The sequence below is a fragment of the Amblyomma maculatum genome, chromosome 8 (assembly GCF_055883805.1).
Source record: "Amblyomma maculatum isolate TAMU_Amacu chromosome 8, ASM5588380v1, whole genome shotgun sequence".
Classification (NCBI taxonomy): domain Eukaryota; kingdom Metazoa; phylum Arthropoda; class Arachnida; order Ixodida; family Ixodidae; genus Amblyomma; species Amblyomma maculatum.
In genome coordinates, this window is record NC_139351.1 from 64,985,977 (window position 1) to 64,996,479 (window position 10,503).

Genomic DNA, 10,503 nt, shown 5'->3' on the forward strand with positions numbered 1-10,503 from the left:
AATAACATGGGAAAGGAATAACTCATTCCACAATCGACTATTGTCTGATGTCCCACAAGCTGTATGACAGGTTAGTAGGTATGGAAATTGATGAAGAAGGGGCGAAGAGCTTAGGAAGCGATCACAAAAGAATTAAACTCCAATTTGGCGGGACAGCGGCCGCAACAAAAATGCAGGTATGTGAAAGCAACCAGAAACTCAATGATATGCAGTTGGAAAAAGGGTCAAAGCGCATTGAAGACATAGTAAACCAACAACCAAATAGAGAATGGACATACGATGACCTAGTAGAAGTATTTAAAAGAGAGCTAAAAAAGGGCAAGATTAGAAGAGGAAAGAGAAAATATAAACCAAACAGCTGGTGGGATGCTGAAGTTAAAGGAGTATAGACACTATTTTTTGAAGCGTCGGAAGGAATACGATTGCTTTCCTTGTTATACAGAGATGCTCCCCAAGCAATCCCAACCTCGCACGTTTCCGCGAAGATATTTTAATTTGATTTTAAAAACAAGGCAGGCAAGTACCGCGTTTTTCAAAACCCATTGGCATCGACATCTCTGTGACGAAAACGTGTACATAGGTAAACAACGTGACGTCATCAAACAACTGTGACGTGGAGTCGGCAAAGCAAAGAGCAGTGACGACACATGGCCGGACTCGAACAGCGCTGCCGCCGCTTCCGGCCGTGCCCTGAGAAAGAACTCCGCTTCTGCTCACTTTACTCGATGGCTTCTTTGTTGGTGCATGTTACAATTACCTCACCGGTATACGTATGGAGACTGCCTGCTAAACTCAGGCCCCAACAGCATGCCTGCACAAGTGCAGGGCTTACGGCAACGGTGCCTCTCGATGGCGCGCCGGGAACATACTGCGCCGCTCCCCGCCTACCCTAGACGTCGCTAGCCCTAGCTGGTTTCACATCGAAGCGCCAGCGAAAGGCGCTTCGGAACGGGCTAACGCTGTAATAAACGTCGGAGTTTAGCGCCGCTTTACTGGCAAGCCCATCTCGTAAAATAATTTCTTGCTTTGCGCGACGCCTTCAGCAGCGGAGCTAGCAGACATTAGGTGCGTCGCACCGGGCAGCAGCTGTAGGAAAAAAAAAAGCTCGCTTGTATCACTGTAATTATTTCTACCAGTACCTCCGTATTGGCTGAATAATCCTCGCAATTTAATCGTGACTGATAGTCCTTTGTACAAATAGCTATGAACAGCGATCTGCGATAGCTAGATTACCGATAGCGGATGCTATGAGGCAGTTATGACTTCGGAGTCGAGCGCAGCGGCCACGGACGCACCCAGATTGCCTTGACTGCGCCAGATGGCGCCACATGCTTGGACGGCGGCACGCAGGCCTGCCGCGTCGGGACCAATCAGCGCGTGAACAGGCGTGAGCACGTGGCTGATCGCGTCATTACTAAAACTTTTTAGAACAGCTTGGCTCACAGCATTGGCCAACCGGACTGATAAAGCAGCATCTTCACGGTTCCTTTGTTCAACATTCCTACCAGTTGACATTTCCTGCCGTCAGCCCACCAAGCTTTCGTGGCTGCTGCTGATTCCTGCTTCGTCGCTTGAGTCGCAGGCGAGCGGGTCGGGATTAAAGTGCCCGGCAATGTTAGTAACATCCACGCTATTGGGCGAAACAGCGTCGCAGTACTAATGGTACTAATTATGCTACGCTGAAGCGCTGCTCGACGACGATATTTTCTTGCACGTGCGACAGCAAGCAGACGAAAAACGCGACCCGAATGCATCATCAGATTTTGTGCTTACGCGATCACCTACCTTGCCAGTAGGGGGCGCTCGTGTGGCGTTCTCGTATCTTTGACGTCATCGCGCACTCGCGTCCGGAGAGATCGAAACCGAAACTGGCAATGATAAATGCACTGATAACAAATTAATTGATCTGTGCTGGGGCTTTTTGGGTCGCAGTCCCTCTGTTTTGGATCACTGTGGATTGATTAAAGCAAAAATACCGGAACAGAAAATGTACGTGTCTATACTCCTTTAAAGCAGCCATAACGAGGCGTCAAGAGGCGCATCCAGAGAGCACAGATTAGCAAAGAAGAGGGGAGCCACACCAAGGTACGGCCGGTCTCGGGGGAGAGCGCGCGCTAAGCGCTCTCTCCCTCGAGACCGGCCGTGACCAAGGGAAGTAGAATCCAAATGGGAGGAGTACCTTGAGAGAAAAAGGGAGGCGTCAACCTTAATCCAAATCAAAATAGGAAAAGCTGGGGTCCAGTGGATGATGGACATAAGTAAAAAAGATAAAAATGCTGCAAAGAGGTTTTGGAACCACATAAGGCTACAAGCAAAAAAGACGGAAGGGGTCCAACACTCACTGACCACAAAGGAAGGAAAAAGAGTGGAGGGAGAGGAAGCACAGGAATATATTAGGCGCACAATAGAAACAGCCTTTGCCAGTCTGGAAGTGAATGCCGCAGAAGAAACGGAGAATAATGAGGACCACAGGGACGAGGAGCAAGAATACAAGGAGATGACAGCAAGACAATGGGAAAGAATAGAACGGAAGGTCCCCTTGGGAACAGCGACAGGACCAGATAGCATACCCATGGGATTGATTACCAGATTAGGACAAAAAAGCAAAGTAAAATTGCGACAGTTGATTGAACAAACAATAAAGGGCGGTCAAGTACCAAAAGATTGGAAATTAAGCAGGATGAGACTAATATACAAAGGCAAGGGAAGCAGAGATAACATAAGGTCCTATCGGCCAATCACAGTTACATCAGTTATATACAGGGTAGCAATGCAACTTAGTAAAAGTAATGATGGAGGAATGGGCAGAAGGAGGGAATATCCTCGGAGAACTACAAAATGGTTTCCGCAAGGACAGAAGACTAGAGGATAATTTATTTGTGGTTACCCAGTGTATAGAAACAGCAGCTGCAAGTCAGAGACCACTATGGATAGCGTTTTTAGATATTAAAGGGGCATACGACAGTGTAGATCAGAAAAAACTGTGGGACCAGTTGAAGGAATATGGCCTGAATAAAAACCTGGTTCAGTTCATACAAGAAGTGTATGCAGATAATGAGGCAGTGATAGTATGGGAGACGGAAACAACAAAACCAGCAAAAATAAAAAGGGGGCTTAGGCAAGGGTGCCCACTGTCACCGCTGCTTTTCATGATATACATGAGCCAAATGGAAAGGCGTCTGGAGGAAAGTAATAAGGGATTCGATGCAAGCTATATGCAGGGAGGACAGAAAGTAACACAAGTTCTACCAGGATTGATGTACGCGGATGACATTGTACTGCTGGCAGATAAGAGGGATGGGTTGCAGGAGCCGCTTAAGATCTGTGGAGAAGAGGGCGAAAAGCTGGGACTGCAATTTAGCAGTGAAAAATCAGGAATAATGGTATTTAATGATGAAAGGGGGGACGTGCTGGAAATACAAGGCACCAAGGTTGAACATGTGGAGAGCTATAAATACCTGGGCATATGGATCAACGAAGGAAAAAATTACCTAGAAAAGCATGAAGGAATTACGATAGACAAAGGGAAAAGGAGTTCGGATATTATGAAACACAGGGCCCTCTGGAATTATAACAGGTATGAGGTTGTTAGAGGGGTACGGAAGGGTGTTATGGTACCAGGACTCACTTTTGGAAATGCAGTCCTGTGCATGAAATCAGAAGTACAGTCAGGCCTTGAAATCAGACAGAGAAAGGTAGGTAGATTGGCATTGGGAGCACATGGCAACACACCTAATGAAGGAGTCCAGGGAGATATGGGCTGGGCATCATTTGAGGTTAGAGAGGCAATTAGCAAACTAAAATATGATCAGAGACTAACCGAAATGGAGGAATCAAGGTGGGCACGAAAAATGTACAAGCACCTCTTCATGAAAAGCCTGAATACGAAATGGACTAACAGAACCCGAAAGCTCAGATTTAAGTACCTAGAGTTTGGAGATACACCGCAGCAAAACAGCAGCATTGAAAAGCAGGTAAAGGAGGCAGAAAGGAAAATGTGGGAGGAAAGAATGCAAGGAAAATCAGCATTGGGTATGTATAGAACTCGAAAACAGGATATAAAGAAAGAAAGTTTATTCGACAACTCACGAGGGAGCTCATTGCTGTTTGAGGCTAGGACAGGGGCCCTCAGAACAAAAACGTACAGAAAAAAATTTCAGGAAGTAGATATATTATGCGCGGCGTGCGGAACTGAGGAGGAAACAACGGAACATGTTGTTCTAAGGTGCCAAAAACTTCGTCCTGCCCTTCCCGCGGAAAAAGCGGCAGATCTGGAGAGAGCGCTGGGATTTGCTGGGGAAGATGGACGAATGGGTGAGGAACGCGTTCTGATAACAGAAGAGAGGTTAGAGGATTGGTGGAAAAAGTCAAGAGAATAAAGAGAGGAAAAAGATGGAGGGGGGCGGATACGGCGAATTAGAAGCTAAAAATGGGAAAGAGATAAATATATTTCTTTTAATTTTTTGGCTAGGCGGCGCAAGCTGCCGCCCGATTCAAAGCGCAAAGCCACTATCATCCATCCATCATCAGCATTGGGTATGTATAGAACTCGAAAACAGGATATAAAGAAAGAAAGTTTATTCGACAACTCACGAGGGAGCTCATTGCTGTTTGAGGCTAGGACAGGGGCCCTCAGAACAAAAACGTACAGAAAAAAATTTCAGGAAGTAGATATATTATGCGCGGCGTGCGGAACTGAGGAGGAAACAACGGAACATGTTGTTCTAAGGTGCCAAAAACTTCGTCCTGCCCTTCCCGCGGAAAAAGCGGCAGATCTGGAGAGAGCGCTGGGATTTGCTGGGGAAGATGGACGAATGGGTGAGGAACGCGTTCTGATAACAGAAGAGAGGTTAGAGGATTGGTGGAAAAAGTCAAGAGAATAAAGAGAGGAAAAAGATGGAGGGGGGCGGATACGGCGAATTAGAAGCTAAAAATGGGAAAGAGATAAATATATTTCTTTTAATTTTTTGGCTAGGCGGCGCAAGCTGCCGCCCGATTCAAAGGGCAGAGCCACTATCATCCATCCATCATTCATCCACCCATCCGGCATGGAGGCGCAAACGTTCCATGGCGTTGCGCAGACGTGCACGTGTCTGCCACTTTTCTTATTGGTACAAGCACCGCAGCCCTAGCATGGTCGCCGGATAACTTTGGGTGTTTTTCCACGCACGAGGCTGACGGGGCTAATCGTGACATTTGTGTGGTCCGCGGCATTTGTTCGACCAATGTCATCGATGCTTCAAGGAGCCTCATTGTACAGCGGCGCATTTTCTATCTTGCGTGTTCTAGAAATGACAGTGATAGCTCACCTCGCCTCAACTTGTGGGTGCACTTCGCTGCCAGGAAAGGGAAACATCGACAGCAAGTCTGTAAGTACTGCTATGACAGCTCCGCTTTTCCAAACTCTCCTTTCCAGGCACTCATTGCGTGAAATGTGAAGGGGGGGGGGGGGGGGGGGGGAAGCGAACTACCATGAAGGCCTATCAGCATGTGCGACTCGTATATTGACAGGCCTGCATGTGTGTTTAACTTCGTCAAATAAAAAGCGGAATGCGTGGCGATAGGCCCGATCAGGCCGCCTGTCGTTATCAGAGATATCAAATATCAAATAAAATATTTATTCACGTTGAACTACCATGAAGGCCTATCAGCATGTGCGACTCGTATATTGACAGGCCTGCATGTGTGTTTAACTTCGTCAAATAAAAAGCGGAATGCGTGGCGATAGGCCCGATCAGGCCGCCTGTCGTTATCAGAGATATCAAATATCAAATAAAATATTTATTCACGTTCGTTTAGTACATTGGTTTTCCTGTCCAACCTAAGCGCAGTATGCTTGTTGGTTGTTCAGGCAGTATGGTGAAACATCGAATGTGATATATCAAATAAAATATTTATTCATGTTCGTTTAGTACATTGGTTTTCCTGTCCAACCTAAGCGCAGTATGCTTGTTGGTTGTTCAGGCAGTATGGTGAAACATCGAATGTGTACAAAATTATTACCAAAACAATGCCACTAGTACATGCGTACAGTGCAAAAATTGTGTATACATATTGAACAAATAGGAATACTCTCGAGAAAAGAAAACAAGAATGAACACAGGTCATCATAAAAGCTTGAAATGAGCAATATTTAAACAATTCTTAAATCGAGACCAAAAGCAGGGAAGGTAAAATACAGCATGCAAGAGGCCATCAGTGATTTATCAGCAAGGATGAGCACCATTTTCTTACTGCTTTAGTCATTTTACATTTGGTTTTGAAACTCCGAAACTCTTTGCAAAGTTCATTGAATATTTGTGGCACTTAATATCTTCTTAACTTTTTCCCGTAATGCGTAAAACATGTTGGCTTTACAAAAGTTTGTCTTTTTTAAGGCAGCGTTTTTCTTGACGGGTATTTTAAAATCACTTCTAAAGTAATGACGTGTGAGCACAGTGTAAAAAAATAGTTCCCGCATTTCCAGTACGCCTAGTCTATTGTCAATAAGTTTTCCTCCTTACCAACCTCCTGCAACACAGTACCATAAGTTATACTGTTAACAATTCTTTTAATTATGCGATTTATGGCTCCCATATTGTGATCAGAGCAAGTTCCATACAATGTCAAGCTGTAGGTTATTACAGATTCAGCTAGCGCCTTGAATATGATGAGCCTTAGGTGCATCGGAAGTCTTACCTCTGAGGTTGTACATCATCGTGGAAACAGCTCTAAGCCTGTTACATATATACCGCACATAATTATTCCATGTTATGTGCTCATCAAATATTATTCCAAGATATTTTACCGAAGGTTCAAATGGCATGACATATTACATGTACATGGATCACAATGCGAGCCATGTAAAAGAAGTGACTCGCTTAGGAGTATCCGCTTGTGCGGGTTTATAAAACAGAGAAGCATTGTTTTTTGCCGGTTTAGATATATTGAATTTTGGGCAAGCCAGTCTATTATCTTGCATATATCCTGCTGAAAACATTTGAAAGAAGTGACTCGTTTAGGAGTATCCGCTTGTGTGGGTTTATAAAACAGAGAAGCATTGTTTTTTGCCGGTTTAGATATATTGAATTTTGGGCAAGCCAGTCTATTATCTTGCATATATCCTGCTGAAAACATTTGCTCCCAAAAGTAGGATCAGTGAATTCTAGTGCTAGTGCTGTGTCGTCTGCATACTGAAAGATTCTGGACGTTAATTTCGAAAAACCGAGTTCAGAGACGTACATATTGAATAGTAATGGGCCCAGTGTACTTCTTTGTGGAACACCAATTTTTATCATATTAAATTCACTGTATTTGTTATCAATTCTAACACACTGTGCTCCACCTGTGAAACAGCCCTGAAAGAATTGACATCTGGTAGCTCTGTGGTGATAGTGTGGAAACGGCCCCGAACCTGGACTGTCTCGACTCTCCTTCCTCTGTTAGCAGGAGGCCTTTGGCGAACTCATTGTCTGGGTCGCAAGCAAGAAGGTCAAACACCAGTCGCCTTTTTGCGTCCTCCTGCTGGAGCGAGTTCTACGGTGCACACGACGCTCCTTTGGCAGTGTCATTCTCGGTGTACTGCCTCCACCCTCCTTCACTTTATGCCAGTCTACCGACTGAACTGAGACCCCTTTTATTGCTTTGCTCCGAGATACTCTCCACTGCTGGGGCAAGTCTGTGCATGCCAGCATATCTGGCGCCTCGGCAAATCCCTTCGACTGCAGCAGCATAACGGTGCGCAAGACGGCCAGCAGGTGGTTGCAGGCCAGCTTTCCTGCAGGGCATTCACAACAGCCGTCGACAACATGGGCTGAGGCGTCGAACGCAGCCATCACAGCGTATGGCGGCGCATTCTTTTTTTTGCTTCGAAAGCACGGTGCCTTCACAAAGATGATACCGCCGCTGTAAATAAAGAGAGAGTTAATTTTCTGAACACGTTCTCCCAAGAAGTGAAAAGTCCTCTCTGTTTTCTACATGCTTTAGCGAAGGAAACGGTGCATGCGAGTAAAATGAGCACAACTTTACGGTCGATAAACGCTTGCGCAGAACATAGCCTTACCTGCTCTGGCTGGTGTTGGTCTTCAGCGCGGCCACGTTGATGTAGGACTCAATGTGGAAATTGTAGCTATGCGCATAGCTTCGCTCTGTGCCCACCCTGCCTTCATAGAAGTCAAGTCATTCCGCCATCCCGTAACATAACTGCAAAGCCACGGGGGAAGGCAGCCGCTCGCTGTTGGCCTGTTGCCAACAAGTGTAATCAACAGAGCAGCTGCAGTATGCGATTTGATGTAATAGGTTTGAAAGCCGCTGCAACAGCGCCAACAACCATCCAACAATGCTCGCGCACGCACTCGCTTTCCTGTATAATGGCGCCGCAGCACACTGTTGCCAGAACAAGCAACAACTTTTTACAGTGTTGCTGGCATTTATGCAACTGGTCTATTCATTATATTTGTCATCAATTCTAACACACTGTGCTCTACCTGTGAAATAGCCCTGAAAGAATTGATGAAATCGTCCCTGGAAACCCATGTTTTCCAACTTTTCCAACATTAATGCATGATCAATAGTATCAAATGCTTTCGATAAGTCTAAAAAAGTGCTAGTGTAAGGTGATTGTTTTCAATTTTTATCGTCTTAAATTCACTATATTTGTCATCAATTCTAACACACTGTGCTCTACCTGTGAAATAGCCCTGAAATAATTGATGAAATCGTCCCTGGGAAACCCATGTTTTCCAACTTTTCCAACATTAATGCATGATCAATAGTATCAAATGCTTTCGATAAGTCTAAAAACAGTGCCAGTGTAAGGTGATTGTTTTCAATTGCGGTGTTAACGTAATCTGAAAATTCTTCTAAGAGCGTAGTTGTATTCCGTTTTTTTTTTTGAAGCCATATTGTGCCGGGTTGCTTAGAGAATACTCCTCGCAAAAAAACTGCATAACGGATCTCACGTGTTTGTCCAAAATATGCGCCAGAGCAGGTATAATAGAAATTGGTCTATAGTTTACGCAGTCATTTTTCTTTCCGCTTTTATACACAGGCCTCACTATCGATATTTTTATTAATTCTCTGGGCATTATTCCGGTTTCTAATATGCCGTTCAGTATTTTAAGAATTATGCGTTTTAGTATGTTAAAGTTCCAGTACAGATCACGCACACGGATCTTATCAAAACCTGGCGGCTTGAACGTCTTCATTCTACTTAAAATGTTCCTCTGTTAACTCTGGAAAGTACGCTGTTTGGGCGCATCAGGTTCGCGATAGTTTGCTTCTATTTTCTTTGGCTTACGTTTTGTTGCTTTGCCGCTGGAGCGCCATATTCATACTTACCACCGATCGCAACAGCCGCGGCGCAGTTTTTCCGGCGACATTCGCCCACGTGGATGATACCGCCCTTATAGTGCTTTGATTTTACTTCTATCATTGCGTGTTATCAACGCCTGGTTGCGGTGCGGACTAATAAATGTTGACCAGTTCAAGAAAACGGGTTTTTTCGTTTATGATCGCACCGAATGGATACCGTCGGAAGCATACGTGAAATGAAACGTGCGCTGGAGTCTGCATTTTCTCCGAGCGGACACAAGGAGGCTTTATTTACAGTAACTGCAGCACCACATTTATGAGACACACTCGAGGGCATGGCGTATTCACTTCAGAGAAGGCATAGATAGCCAAAGGGATTACTGTGGTGAATTTCGCATACCTTGAATAACACTATTATTACAGACACAGTTGCATTACGTTCCGTACACAGCCTGTATTTTGTATGACCGTGTACTAATTTCACTTGCGGCCAGAACCAACTGGTCTGTGGAATATAAATCATTGGAGCTGTGTGCAAGCCTATCTGTCTGATTACAACTTGTTGACTTCCCAGCAGTTCAGCACAACTGTGCACATGATAATGTTTGAGACTGAAATGTGTTGGTACAGATCCAGACAAAGGAAAACACCCTTACCAGTCACTGCCATTGATAAAATTATTGTAAGCACATGACCTGCAGCCCACAAGAAAACAGGAACAAGGAGAAAGTACAAAGAAAAGATGCATATACCACAAATCAGGACGAAACTCATTTCTCACATAAACTGCACAGCTTGGTGTTCGCTTCAGTAATTAATTTGTAAGCATGACCTTATCTCGTAGGTAACTCTGGAAATGAAAAACAAAATTAGCTGTGGTTTAGCTTGTGTTAAACCTGGAGTTACGCAAAAATCAGTCTGCATGGCTACGCTTAGGTTCGGCTTGAACTTAAAGACATGGCTTTTAAAGACAGCGGTTTACTCTATGGTTTTAGCTTTATGCTATAGGGGAATCACTTCACGTATGAGCACCCTTGTCTCTCATCGTTGACCATTCTCGTTCGGGTGTAGAAGACTTCTAGTGGTATGACATCGTCTCTACGTTGAACTCCAAGGCACACCGCCATCACAACATTCGAAATTTACTCCTTCTGATACTTCAGGCTCTTTGTCTTCCTGCGAAGCTGGCATGTCTTTGGCTTCTTTCTGGAT

General features: G+C 44.8%; 1 protein-coding gene across 1 annotated transcript in view; it reads left to right on the top strand.

Annotated features, from left to right (window-relative positions):
* The first annotated feature begins 5,049 nt into the window (after positions 1 to 5,049).
* LOC146181311 (uncharacterized) overlaps positions 5,050 to 10,503 on the top strand; it is a 42,515-nt gene continuing 37,061 nt past the window's right edge. Inside the window, exon 1 of the mRNA XM_084576373.1 lies at positions 5,050 to 5,369. Coding sequence (XP_084432499.1) covers positions 5,226 to 5,369 — 144 coding nt within the window. The 5' untranslated portion in view covers positions 5,050 to 5,225. The remainder of the gene's footprint in view (positions 5,370 to 10,503) is intronic.